This window comes from Nanorana parkeri, unplaced genomic scaffold (genome assembly GCF_000935625.1).
Source record: "Nanorana parkeri isolate BGI_ZX_2015 unplaced genomic scaffold, ASM93562v1 scaffold905, whole genome shotgun sequence".
NCBI classification, from domain to species: Eukaryota; Metazoa; Chordata; class Amphibia; order Anura; family Dicroglossidae; genus Nanorana; species Nanorana parkeri.
Genome location: NW_017307173.1, coordinates 672,209 through 687,328, shown reverse-complemented (window position 1 = coordinate 687,328; position 15,120 = coordinate 672,209). Strand labels below are relative to the sequence as shown.

At 39.7% G+C, this 15,120-nt stretch overlaps 1 protein-coding gene across 1 annotated transcript in view; it reads right to left on the bottom strand.

Annotated features, from left to right (window-relative positions):
• CALCOCO2 (calcium binding and coiled-coil domain 2) overlaps positions 1-6,813 on the bottom strand; it is a 28,271-nt gene extending 21,458 nt beyond the window's left edge. The window contains exons 1-4 of the mRNA XM_018565967.1: positions 6,622-6,813; positions 4,209-4,287; positions 3,008-3,138; positions 1,497-1,538 (exon numbers count right to left, since the gene is read on the bottom strand). Coding sequence (XP_018421469.1) covers positions 1,497-1,538; positions 3,008-3,138; positions 4,209-4,287; positions 6,622-6,768 — 399 coding nt within the window. The 5' untranslated portion in view covers positions 6,769-6,813. The remainder of the gene's footprint in view (positions 1-1,496; positions 1,539-3,007; positions 3,139-4,208; positions 4,288-6,621) is intronic.
• Positions 6,814-15,120: the final 8,307 nt, after the last annotated feature.

Here is a 15,120-nt window from a genome sequence, read left to right as displayed (position 1 = left end):
CATAATAACAACTCTTATTAGCCCCCCCTTCCCGAAGACCCCCACAACCACAAGGCCAAGGTTGTGGGGAAGAGACCCTTGTCCTCATCAACATAGGGACAAGGCACTTTGCCAGGGGGTCCTCCCTTGCTCCCTGGCAAAGCACCCTCCCCATGTTGAGGGTCCTACGGAACACAGAAAATAAAACAACAAACCGATAGGGGGGGCTTTAACGCTTTACTACTTTATCCAAAACAGGATCAATTTAAGATCTGACATTTTCTTTTTAGCTGTACCTTAAGCTTTGTGTTCTCCTCGGTTATGTTTTCCATTCCCTCCTAGATTTAAAATACACAGAAATAGATCAGGATAGCAGCGTACATTACTCTGTAAGAGACATACAAGCTGGATATTCAGTGAATATTACAATAAGCAGGGCCATATTTAGAAATGATGCTGCCAAAGGCACAACTAAATAATGATGCCATCTTGAACATGTTCTGCCATGCACCGTGCAATTTCTTTTGTAGAAAACACCTGCATGAATCTGCTAATATAGGGAACATGCTTTTTGTTTTATATTTCCAGTTGCTGTATGACTTTTGGGGGGAACCACACGTAATTTAGTATTTTTTTTTTAACTCGGGGGTCCCTCCGAACATTCCTACCAGACCTAAAGGGTCTGGTATGGTTTGGGAGGGGGGACCCCACGCATATGCTTCGGCTCGGTTGAGTGCTTCGGCTGCTTTCGGCTGATGTATAGGCTATTGTGAATAGCCCGTACAGCAGCCCTTTGGTTTGGCTGAACTTAAGGGTTCCTGTAGCTGAAGCGAGCCAAAGGAATAGCCAAAGGTTCAGCCTAATCCTTCACATGCTTTTTTTTATTATTATTATTGTTGTTTCTGTGGACTATCAATAGTTAAAAAGAAAAATGTCACTTTTTTTTGATCACGTTGCTGCAACGAAAAATGTGTTCATAAATATTCACTCATCCAAAATTAATGAAAATTTTGGATCCGTCTGAATCCAAATCCTAAAATGAATTGACCCGAATCCTGAAAAATCAAATAACGAAAAATCTGAAACGACCCCAACTAAAAAAAATTTCCGGCTTACATGTCTACTCAACTTTTCCTATAAATGTTAAATTTGTCTTAGCCTCCTCCCCCATTTCTTTAGCCTCCATGGTGATCCCGTGGACCAGAAATTGCATATGCAATTAGCCTATATGTATGCCTATATCTCTGGATCTACCAATCATTTTGACACATGGATTTCACTGAAAGTAACCCCTGCTTATGCATTTTTTTTTATCATATTCCATTTGATTTTTCAGTTTTGTGATCGGTTTACTTTTTTAATTTTTTTTGAGTTGCCCTGGTGGAGGAAAGTGAAGAGAAATCTCCCCTACGGAACACAGAAAATAAAACAACAAACCGATAGGGGGGCTTTAACCCTTCACTACTTTATCCAAAATAGGATCAGTTTAAGACCTGACATTTTCTCTTTAGCTGTACCTTAAGCCTTGTGTTCTCCTCGGTTATGTTTTCCATTTCCTCCTAGATTTAAAATACACAGAAATAGATCAGGATAGCAGCGTACATTACTCTGTAAGAGACATACATGGTGGATATTCAGTGAATATTACAATAAGCAGGGCCATATTGAGAAATTATGCTGCCAAAGGCACAACTGAATAGTGATGCCATTTTGAACATGTTCTGCCATGCACCGTGCCATTTCTTTTGTAGAAAACACCTGCATGAATCTGCTAATATAGGGAACATGCTTTTTGTTTTATATTTCCAGTTTCGGTTTCAGTGTACAGTCCAACAAAAATAAATATAGCTGGTGATTTCAACTATCAAACTACAGCGAGACTTCTGGCCTTTGAACTGACAGGAAGTGCCATGACATCAAAGATGACATCACATCACTCCCTCTGTAAACATTATGCATTATGAATTTATCAAAACTGGAGCAGAAGAATCTGGAGCAGTTGCCTACGGCAACCAACCAGCTTCTCTTTTTCAGTTTATTAATTTAAGGTTTGAAAATGAAAGGTGGATGCTGATTGGCTGCCATGCACAGCTGCTTCAGATTTTGACTGCTCCAGTTTGGATAAAATCCCCCAATTGTGTTTCCAGTGCTCTGCTACAAATGCTCTTATGGAGTGCTCTTAGTCAGCATGGAAAGCCTAGAAGCTGATGGATTTAGCTCCTGAGCTTTGTGCAGGACCATGGCTGTCACTGACAGCCAGTGGTGTTTCCATGCTAGACCTGCCCGTTGTGTTTTGGTGCCATTTTAAGGGCCTGTGTTTACAGGCTGTGAGCTTGTATTGATTGCATCTCTTTGACATCAGTTTGAGATGCTTCTGAGATCATTCAGAATTCATTTTCAGCGGCATTTGATCTACAGTTGACCTGCATTTGAATTTGTTCAAGTGGGTTTTACATTTCCAAAGACTGGTAAGGGAATGTAAAACTCCAAGGGAACCAACCCCTATCAACAAAGGTCCTAAAACTGCCCTTGGATAAACAGCAACTGTACCAGCACCATTTTAAAAGGGCATTTTGGACTCAAGCAGTTAATAGCTACAGCTTTAAACAAGCTTTTAGAAAGTATTTTGCAAGCTACTATGGCTTACTAAGCTTGCTAAAGCTTCTCTGAAGCTACAGACAGCTTTCTTTTAAGGTCTCTACTTACAACTCCAAGTGGACTGCTCAAAGGAGCCTAAATGTCTCTAAGAAAACTGCTAATCTATTTTGAAATGATCGCTAAGTCTGATGCTTCTCATACATGTTAAGAGTTTATGTACACAAGTATTTGTTATGACCTGAGCTGCTTTTCTTCCCCATACAGGTCAATGTGCATGCAAAAGCAACTCACTGCAGATCAAAGCAATTCTTTGAGCAACTCAAAAGCATATCAACACAACTAAGAAGCACCTGAATTCATACTGCATTTGACTTGCTGATTCTGGAGCTCTATTTGGCTTTTATATAAACTGTAAAGGTTGAAAACAGACCTGTGTTGTCACTATCACAATTTCATTATCATCCTCTTTGAACTGGAAAGGGGTGCTGACTCCCCGAACTTCTCCATTCTGGTCCACATAGCAGAATTGATAGTATTCATCATCTTTTGGCAGATAATAGGCTGAGGAAAAAAGTACTCATGTTACTATTTGGGCTTTAACATGGATACTATTAATGATGGTTCAGTTACTTTATACAAAATTGAAAGGAATACAAGATTTTAAAAAAAACTACTGCATACATCTGATGGTTTCTTTTCTGATGGTTTATTTTCCTCTTCACCTGTAGTTTTGAATATCTATGAAACAGCTTTCCCACTTGTAAGAGCGTAACTCCAAATACTAGGAGTTATTCACTACGCTGCCGAAGACAGCCGAGTCAACAACCGAGCCGAAGTGAAGGGAGCCGAACCCCATTCGGCCATTCACTTCGGCTGTGTATGGCAGTTTTCAGCCGTACATCGGCTGGCTTCAGCTCAGCAGAAGAACACGTTTGCCTCAGCAGATACAACATCTGGATCAGCTAAGGCCAACGTTCGTCAGTTCGGTCTCTGCTGTTCGCCCCTATTCTCACAGGGACCGAACAGCAGAGAGTGAATAGCCGAATGCTACCTGAGAAGTAGCAAACAGAATGAAAGATTTAAGCTGGACATATACAAGTAATGTTCTGATTCAGCCCCGGGGACTTAATTACATAAACTAATCCCCCCCATCCACACCAAACAGTGTAGATGGGGGAATCCCACTAGGCTATTGTATTCTGATAGCAGCGCTGTCAGACTACCTGACTGGCTGCTGCCACTCTTCAGTCGAACATTTCTTGGAAAAGGGGGGGGGGGGGGGGGGTGAGCAAGTGGCCCACACACACCGCTCAAATTTTGGTCAAGTCAGCACTAAAATTTGAATATGTGTATGGTTCAAATTACCCTTACTTCTCTTTTCTCTTCTCAATGAGCAGGGGATAGAAGTGGAGGGGGGTGGGGGGGTTGGAATCTCACTAAAAGGAAATACCAATAAAAAGAAGCTACACTAGCAAACCTTAATCTGAGGAAACATGAATTGTGATTGTAACGTATAAAGTACACTTGCCTCTGTGTAGCTGTGAAATTATCTATTTCAAAATGTTATCATGGGAAGAAATTATTCCTTTTATCAATGTTAACTAATGTGTAAGAAAATAAAAGATTCTGACCTTTGAATAGAACCTCGTTCTCCACACTACTTGATAGTGAAATCCATGTGTAATATTCTTTTGTGGTTTGCCATCCAACCTAAATAAAAAATAAAAAATTCAAAAAAACAAAGAACATTATAAGCTATAAACATAGAAGAGGGCTGCAGGATTAAACTTATCAACAGGAAGTTGCCCATAATTGTTCCTACAGATCCAGACAGACATTCAAGGAAACAATTCCTGAGAAAAAATATGGAAATGCAATTAATGGCTCCTCAGTCTGCAAATATTAGCTGCCTGGCATCATTCTGAACATGGAAAAAAGAAAATAGCAGTGCGCTTCAAACTCAAAAATTATATTCCTAAAATGTGAAAAAAATAGTATAAAAATGTGAAATTGTCACGAGGTGATAAACAATTTTTACTCCTATTGCTCACCATATTTCAGATGAACAATTAGCGCTTTGTTGCTATATATATAGAACCAAATCCTCTCCTTTGTTTTTAATCCGACAATAAATTGGGGTAGATTCCTCCCAACTCTGGCTTATCTTTCCAAAATCGTGTAAAACTATTCCTCCATCTTCCACCTTCTCTTGCGCTCAGAGAGAGAAAAAAAGGCTTCCCATAGTGTACTATGTCAGAATAAATTTATTTAAAACGATTAAAATGCACTTACAATTAAAATAAGGTAATTGCACATGGATTGTGTCCACTGGAGCTCCTGTCTCTAGCATTGCAATCCAGTTTTGATAAATTCATAATGCATAATGTTTACAGAGGGAGTAAAAACAAAGGAGAGGATTTGGTTCTATATATCAACAAAGCGCTAATTGTTCATCTGAAATATGGTGAGCAATAGGAGTCGGTGAGTGCGGCCAGATCTTATCTTTGAGCACGGTGGAGACTGGAGAGCACTGGTTCACTAATTGTTTTTGCATTCACAGACGTTGGTGTTGATTATAAAAGCAGGAAGATATACCCTCACATATTTCAAAGACTTTATTGTATCCAGAAGTAATGGACTTCACATGTGGTTATGTAGATTAAGTGGGAGTTGTACATCACTTGTGAGATTTAACAGGTTTTTCTATATGTACACATTTTATGAGATGTACTAGCACATTTTTTTCCCATGTTTAATATGGTTTATAGTGTCTAGACAATTAGACCTAGAGTTTTTCTTACTATCATCAGCACAGGCATTGTGCAACACAGGTGTTGTGTATGACACAAAATTGTGTATCACCTTGTGACAATTTCACATTTTATACAATTTTTTTCACATTTTAGGAATATAATTTTTGAGTTTGAAGCGCAGTGCTATTTTCTTTTTTCCTATTTTGGGTGTACACACCTATTAAGCACAGCTGCTCTTAGAGTGTTATTTGGTTCCTAGCGCAGTTTTTTTCTATCTAACATCATTCTGAACATACTGCTTCAATACTTTGTCACCCATCCAGAACATGTGTGCATATAGGTAGTTATGACAATCCCGAACTGCATTCTTATTCTGGGTATAATAGCCAGGTAACAAGATTTTATTTTTAGAAGGTTAAAGTGCATCGATCAGTATGTACAGCTTTTAGTTTTCTTTGTAGCCCTTGAATAGAGTAGGGAAAGATAAAACCCTGTTAGGTGTTTTCTGTTTTCTCTGCCATATTGGGGAAATTTTACTTCACTTCCTGTCTTGCAAATGCAACTGTTTATGAAGCACAGGGTTTTGGCAAACTAAATGTCTTCCAGTTAGGGTTTACATCTACTTTACACGGGTAAAGCAGTATGTCACCTCCGAAACATGAGTATCTTCTTTGCTAAAGAGCATTAAACATTTACTCTCTGTATCAACAAAATACATACATCAGCGAATCAGCAGTAAGGAAATGTGAAAGAAGTAGTATAGCAGAGCAGATTATCGAAGTTGAGACAGTGAAGAGGAAGTCAAGAACAGGAAAAAGAAGCTAGAGATAGTAGCAGCTATGAGTTTGGCAAATGAAGAACTGATGAAGGAATTCAGGGAAGAGCAAGTCAAGGAGTCAAGAGAAAAGTACAATTGGGGTAAGCCAAGAAAAGGGCAGGTGAGTAAAGATTGTGAAAAGATGAAAGATTCGAGAAAAGAGCAGGTGGTTGACTATTGTTGCCATCAACAATAGGCCAAATAAGAGTATGTATTATCACCGTTTTGGCAGTATTCTCTGACCTCATTGTACTTTTACCACTGTATTTCCAAACGCTATTACTACTAGCCACTAAAATTCCAAATCGTTGAGGTAAAATTAATTTTCTCTGGAACAAAACTACATCTATGATAATTGTTACAGGTACAAATGAATGTAATTAGCTAAATACCACACCTATTTTTGGGCTAACTTCGTCCAGCTGTACATTTAAAAAGATAGTTGTATCCATATATAACTTCATACCATCTTACCTTAAAAATTCCCACCCAGTCTTTGGAGCCAGACTGGAATTCTTGTCTTTTGTAAAAGTTGCATTGGATATCAGTTCTAGGTATATAAGACGGCTTTATGTTTGTGAAGGTGATTTGCGAAAAGCTTTCAGGGCCAATTGGATTCATGGACGTGGGGGGTTCATCTTGTCCATTATATGCTAGTCCGGTATCTTGCCCTATATATGCTAGTTCGGTATCTTGCCCACACACTTTTAAAGCACCTCCAGTTTCCATAATATTTTATCTTGGTGAATTCTACACATTGAGATTGAAAAACAAAAGAAATTAGGCTTTGGTTGTGTTACACATAAATACATAAACACACTCATCTTTATAGCAATGTACCTGTATGAACAAGCACAGATTAGTCATATTTGATGACTACTATGCTGCACAATAACTAAAATCAGATCACCAGAAAATATAAAAAATAAAATGTAAACTTTATCTAAAACAAAAAAATTATGTTTTGCTGTCTATCAGTTCCTAGAAATGGTGGCTGCATTTGTTTCCTTTATTCATGTTTATTTTCCTTTATTTACCGGGTGATCCTGCCAGACCCTCACTTCCTGTTCTAGGATGGCAACTCTCACTCGTCGTCGTCCTCCTGTGGAGGAGCAGCATTGTCACCCTGGGACAGGAAATGTTTAAAACTACAGACACCTTCCCATTTTCACGTGAACACAGGGGGAGGTGTACTGTGGTCCACAGAGATAACAGGAAATAATGCCAACTGATAACAGTGCTGCAGCGGCAGAATGTACAAAACGTTAGGAGCTTGACAAGATTTCTGGCAGAATTAACAGGTATATTTTTTGCACTTTTCAAACAGATTTAACAAAACTCTTTCAATAATATATTTAACAGAGCAAAATGGAGAAAATAAGAAAAGGTCATTGTTATGATTTCTTAATAGGTGTATTTTAGGTACTACTAATGTAATTTCCTGGAATTTATCTACCTTATTTACAGTCAAGCAAGCAGGTTTAAGAGCGGAGAGCAAACATAATAAGCTTCTTGGACAACAAGTATTGAATATGGTGTCACTAATCTTTGAAAATGGCCATTACCTGACTATAAAATGTGTCCAGCTGTATAAATAACACGGCAAGTAAAACAAGTCACAAATATGCATTTCATCTATGTTATTAGCAACGTGGCTGGAAGTTCCCCTTAAGTTTAATAAAACAAGCCCTGTCCTAATCCTTCCAATCCCCAAATTTGGCTGTGTAATGTATATATTTATAGACTGCCCTTTCTAGTGTTTCTACAGCAGGGTTTTCCCCCTGAAACATCAACAGATACAAGGCTGCAACTTTCCAAAACTGTGACCAAGAGTGAAAATCATCTTGGCCTCATTAAGATCAAGAGTGTCTGGAAAAACAGGATTTTTGTGATACTGAGCTCAGGAGATAAATCTTAAAAATGGATTCAAGTACCCAAACGTTTAACAAAAATGTATCTTATTTGTGTATCACTCAGCTGTAGATCCTCAAATCATCTCTGAATTCATACTGACACTGTCCTTCCTTCTGGAGGGTGGCTACTTTTGTTCCCCATGGTCCCAGAGTGTGTTGTAAAGTAACCATCACTCCAAGCTCACTCCCGTGATGGACTACAATCTCAATACAAATTAATAAACTAAACGTGAGATTTTACAGTAGTGAGCTTGGAGTAGGGTTGCCACCTGTCCAGGATTCACCCGGACAGTTCGGGTTTGGAATGCTGTGTCCGGGTTTCATGGCAGCAGAGACCCGGACACAAGATGTCAGGCAGACAGGGGCAACCAAAATTAAGATAGGGGCTACTGGCCCCCCACTGAAAATAGTCTCAACTGTGATATTTGCATATGAATGGGCAGAGCTATTGACATATGAATAAGCCACCACTCATTCTCCCCCAAAAATGTCTGTGCGTCGCTTGAGTGTTCGGGTTTCGCTTGAAGAAAAGGTGGCAACCCTAGCTTGGAATGGTGGCTACTTTACAACACACACAGAGACCATGGGGAACCAAAGTAGCCACCCTGCAGAAGGAAGGGCAGTATCAGCACGAATTCAAAGATGATTTGAGGATCGTATGCAGGTCGTATGCAGACCGTCGCCTCAGAGGAAGTCAATAGTGACGAAATGCACCAGGTGGGCGGATCTATGCGAGCATTGCAATCATAGAGACAGGAGCTCTAGTGGACACAATCCATGTGCAATTGCCTTATTTTAATTGTAAGTGCATTTTAATCGTTTTAAATAAATTTATTCTGACATACTACACTATGGGAAGCCTTTTTTTCTCTCTCTGAGCACAAGAGAAGGTGGAAGATGGAGGAATAGTTTTACACGATTTTGGAAAGATAAGCCAGAGTTGGGAGGAATCTACCCCAATGTATTGTCGGATTAAAAACAAAGGAGAGGATTTGGTTCTATATATATAGCAACAAAGCGCTAATTGTTCATCTGAAATATGGTGAGCAATAGGAGTCGGTGAGTGCGGCCAGATCTTATCTTTGAGCACGGTGGAGACTGGAGAGCACTGATTCACTAATTGTTTATGCATTCACGGACGTGGTGTCGATTATAAAAGTTGGAAGATATATCCTCACATATTTCAAGGACTTTTTTTATATCCAGAAGTAATGGACTTCACATGTGGTTATGTAGATTAAGTGGGAGTTGTACATCACTTGTGAGATTTAACACAGGATTTTCTATATGTACACATTTTATGAGATGTACTAGCATGTTTTTTTTCCTATGTTTATTATGGTTTATAGTGTCTAGACCATTAGACCTAGAGCTTTTTCTTACTATCATCAGCACAGGCATTGTGCAACACAGGTGTTGTGTATGACACCAAATTGTTTATCACTTTGTGACTATTTCACATTTCATAATATTTTTTTTCACATTTTAGGAATATAATTTTTGAGTTTGAAGCGCAGTGCTATTTTCTTTTTTCTTATTTTGGGTGTACTCCCCTATTAAGCACAGCTGCTCTCAGAGTGTTATTTGATTCCAAGCGCAGTTTTTTTCTATCTAACATTCACCATGTTTAATTTAGGGGCACTATTCTCTCCAAAGTCATATATAAGGAGGAGGCAGAGGAGGTGGAGGTAAAGGAGGAAGGGGAAGAGGAGTAGAGGGAGAAGTTGCAGTTTGTCAGCAGCTTTCCCTATATATTTCCACAAATTTTGAACATGCAGGATTCACCACAAACCCATGGTAGTGCCGAACCCGAATCTCATCTCTAGTCTTGACAGGAAGTAAAGGGAAATCTTCCCAGTAGGGAAAAAAACAGCAAAAATAGAGGTTTTAGCCTTTCCATACTCTGCAAAACTAAAAACAGAAATTCTGGCTATAAATGCAATTTATTTTCACTCAGGACCCATTGAGGCAGAAATTCTTCCATTTCAGATCAGCAACAAAGATTATGGTATTGATTGCCTCAGGACCTACTTGCAATGTAATGGACTCTGCATCCTGGGACATTTTGAAAAGCAGAAACAGACACCTCAAACCATGCATCACCAACAAGCAGATTTACAAATATAGTTCTAATGCCTCACAGCAGTTTAAAAGAAAACGTGACATGTTTGCTCAAATAAAAGGGCATGAATCTCTCTGTGACCTGATTTTTTATTTTTTCATTAATGGGAAAGGAACCCTCTGCTCGGCCACCATAGTGTTACAAAATAAGGAATACACAGGACTAACCCCAGTGCAAACACTGCGGAGATCAATATGCTGTCCAAATACAGTATATCTTTAAAGTAGAACTGTGGTCAGACTATGATCATTTCAATTTTTATACATACTTAACAGACCATAAATGAGCTTTACAGCAAGCCCTCACTCACCTCTGTAGCTGCAGGCATTGTGAAATAATATATCATCAAATTTTATATCAGAAGCAGTGAAGCAGCTCCAGCCCAGTCTCAGCTATCCCATCTTCCTGTACACTTGCTCTGTGTTTATGTTGGAGCATAAAAGTTTGGCAAACTGCTTGGGGGAGCAAAATAAACTAAGCTGTTGAGATTAAACTGGAAGAACTTTCTGTTGTAAACTTTAAAGATGAATTACTTTAAAGTGCCGGCAGCAACAGAGGTCAGTGAGAGCTTGTTAAGAAAATATGAATATATAAATGTCCATAGCCTGGCATCATTTCTGTTTTAAGTTGAAAAAAAGGATTTACAGACTGCTCTCTGGGTTTATTAAGTTAAAATAATTGTCAGATATTCACATTATGTAAAGCTTATTGTTCAGCCAGTATATTAACTTCCTTATAGTCCGAAGACAGTTGTAGAACAAAACCTAGCTAAATTATAAGTGTAGAGCCCTTTTAGAACTAGGACCCTCTCTACTTTTGATGGTTGGCTGCCTGTTACTCTAGCTAGCAAGTGGCAGGTGACTTGAGAACAGCTCAAGAGAGTAATATCTGTGGCCATGGCTTGTCTTGAGGAGTAGGAGTTCCCCTGTGACTCAATGCAATACAAATAAGTCCTGAGTTGTAATCTAAGTCTCTGACCCTTTAGAACTGGTTAATGGAAAGTGTTGCTCTGAACAGGTGAAAATCAAAGCCCGAAGTCTCCCCTTTTACATGGGAACATGGTATTTTTGAACTAGAGAAGAACTGGTTCTCCCTTAGTTATTCTACCAAATGGACAATCACGCAGTGATCACTATTCTGCCTTAGATAGGAATCGACAGTTTTTAGTAAACTGGACTTAAAATGTGGCTATCATCAGGTTAAGTCATAACTACATTTGCTAGCCATAATGTTTGATGATCTAAATTAGCTTGCGCTAATGGAATGAATAAAAGTGAGTAAAAAAGGATTACAATTTAAAATTAATATTAATATTAATATGATCATAGGGTTAAAATGTCATAAACTATTCTAAGACCCAAGAGTAGGGAGAAAAGCTGCTGAACTCAGGCTAAAAACCACCAGAATTATAATGTAACGAAGTGTGCAGCGTTAAATGCCCTTCAGGAAATTCAATAACGATAAGGATCAGAGTGATGTCACCTCCGTGACATCACGGTTTGATCTTTGATGTTTGTCTTCTCTGCCTCTGAAGTTTAACAGCATGTGATGCAACAAGTATTGCACATTTGTGGGAGCACTCGAAATTGTAACCCCCCTGCCTTAAGCAGGAGCGACTATTTAAATTTAGAGTTGTCAGACTGTAGACAGTCTCATCCTGGTTTGATAGCTGTGCTCATTTGGTTTCTCCTAAGCTCCCTGATATTGTTTGTATCTGCCTGCTGATGGATGTGATCAGTGCAGAGCATCCAATAATGTGGTGTTATGAATATCTATGTCTCCCTTGCCAATCACTAGGAGGTTCATGGCCAGTGGTGCGTGCTGGGGGGGGGCATACATATTTGGTCCTGACCTTGCTAGTGTGTCTATCCCCCAGACCTTCTGCCTGGGGAGGGATACTGTGGATTGTCTGACCCTTCTAGGCCTGCTGCCTAGATAGTGAAGCCATGTGCATAGACTGAGGCCTGGGTCTGAGGCCTAGTGAGTGAAGCTGAGGATGAAGATGACAGAGAACAACTTCAATAGGTATGGGGATCCTGAGAAGTTGATCCTCTATTCAAGTATGGTGATTCCTGCTGAAATGGATTGGTAGCAATTACATCAAGTACTACATAGCCAGGAGCTCAACACACAGATTGCCGCAATCTTCTCAAAGGCCCTATATCCCTGAAGACTGCAAGTATTTTGCTCTATCATTTTTGGAGTCTACTACATCCTGGGTGTCCTGTGCCCTAACTCTTTCTCTCCCAGTACTTCAATAAATGTTTATCAGCATCAAATCTTCTGTGTGGACATCAGTTTATCGGTTGCCACTTGAGGGTCGGTAAGTGCTTTTGGGGCAGGAATGAAACACTAAACCCTAGACATGCTAGAAGGGATGGAGCTATCCAGCAGCTCCTTCAAGGTTGAGCACTACACAATATTTCGACTGATATAATTTTTTAAAAATCTATACTGATTATGGGCCACCTTTCAGGCCAATAACCAATATCAGGTGGCAATATTCTGTTTATATCTGGCTGCATAGTCGGGCTGCATAGTCCAGTGATAGAGAAAGTCCTCTCTCAGGTCCATGCACTGGATGTGCAGGGGGACACTGAAGGTACTGGTTGTGGGGGGGGGAGCACACTGGCTGCTGTGACACTTATGTAATATCGGTAAATTTTTATGAGAAACATGGTATATGAGAGACACTCATATGCCAGAAGAGGCAATGCTATTTTACAAACAAAAGGTTAATTTCTCAGGGTACTGCATAGGCACAATGAACATTTTAATTTGTATGTTCCCTATAACATAGCTAATCTTTACTTTTTGAGTTCAGGTCCACTTTAAGAAAAAAAGGGATTGTAGTATTTCTTGGTTAGCAATGGGTTAAGCTGTGAGCGATTACAAATTTTTATATTGCATGACAATGCAAATTGTGGTTCAGTTTGTTTTGCTAGTGGAATAAAGCAAATCATGTGATGCCTATGGCTTAGTTACTTGACTCATACACTAAAGATACTCACTGTCCAGCTGAGTGGTCTTCGGAAGGATGATGTAAGTCTAGAGAAATCAGATCAACTGCGACTGTTCGGGTTTACACGTACATAAATGAAAGTGAAGCTAAGACTGTTTTATATACATAACTTCCTGGTTATTGTTTTTCTGCTACCTTTAAACCTGCTGGAAGGCCTCACCCAGCCACACTACCTCTTTCAAGCTGTAAAAGGTGGCTTGAATATAAAGCTTGTAAAAAAAGACTCCACGTTCAAAAAAACAAAAATACATTTATAAATGGTACATTAGTCATTCTATTTTTACAGTCTTACCAAAACTGATCATTTCGTTTCTAGTAAATGCTGAAAAATCTTCTCATCTGTGTTAGTGTGTGGCCCAGGGAATTTTAGGGACCATATTGCCTCAATGTATCCCCTGTCGCAAAGGCCTTTCTCTATTAGCCCTCATTCACACTAGAAAAGGGCGGCACGTACAGCTCCATGCTGCGTGCACGGCCGTATCGGGCAGCTCCCGGGAAAGACAGGTGCTGCGTGTGATTAGTACGTAGCCCCTGTCCTTCTCTATGGGAGTACGCAGCCATATTCCCCCCCTACGCTCACCAGCCCTGCATGTCTGTGCGGGTGCGGGTGAGCGTACTCGTACGCTGACAGGATGGATCCTGTCTGCGTCCGAGCCGGGACACCCACACCCCTACGGACCTGCACTTGAGGTGAGCGTAGGGGGGCGTTAAAGCATGCCCCTTAAAACACCAACACTTTGGCCACAGCTCCACATTACTGTGACGTGCTACACAGACCACTCGAAAATAATTTGCCACCTAGTTATACTTTTAAATGATTGAAACAAAACACTTTGGTGGGAATTTATAAAAACCTGAGCAGCCAGAATCTAGAGCAGTAGCCCATAGTAACCAATCAGCTTCTTTCTATAGTTTGTTCAGTTAAGCTTTAAAAATGAAATATAGATGCTGATTGGTTTTGCTATGGGCAACTGCTCCAGACTTTGTCTGCGCCAGTTTTGATAAATTCCCCTCTCTGTATTTCCCCTCATTTCAAGGGAATAAGATTTTTTTATATATTCCCTGTGAATGCGCCAGGCTGGCTACTACGGTATCAACTAGGTACATTTTAACCTTTATAGTCATCACCACCTTAGAGTGAATAAATTGTATAGCATCTATGTATCAATATCATGCTATTAACCAGGTTCTCAGAGATACAATTACATGCTTTAAAACACAACATAAAACCATCATAAAAGCATTGATCAACCCTATTATATACTCATCTTTAATCATATACTTGGTGGTCCTTTTGACCTTTGTGGTAATTTAACTCAGAAATATATAGCTACCTTTTACATCATATTCCACAGATAGAAAAATTCAATCTGACTTGAATATGGTTATATAACTCACAGTAATGTACAGTTCCACAACATAAGAGTACTTTAGCTGCACACAATCCCCAAAAGGGACCATCCACGGTAAATTCTTGTTCACTCCAGAGCTTAGGAAGGCTTCGAGGCTGGTCCCTTCTCCAAATGTACTGTTCCAGACACAGGTATTATACAGTCTGGTTCAGTGCGTCATCTGTCATGCTACCAGCTGGCAGTTTGGATGTTGAACAGAGGAGCACACCATATAAACTCCAACAAACTAACATTTATAAAATAAAACATTGAAGATGACCACTTAAAATAGAATTAAAGACTCCCTTTTTTTTGCATATATCTAGTGCTAACAAGCTGTCAGACAGACACCGTAGGGCACGAGGAGTCTGCGCCGGATCAGAGACCGACAGCAGCACTGGAGGGATTGCTGAATACAAGTGGAAGGAAGAAGATGATCGGATAAAGAGGCATCATTTAAGTATTAAGTCCTTGAACTATGGGCTCAGGGCTTTTCCCCATAGTTCTCCTAAGGGTCACGGGAGA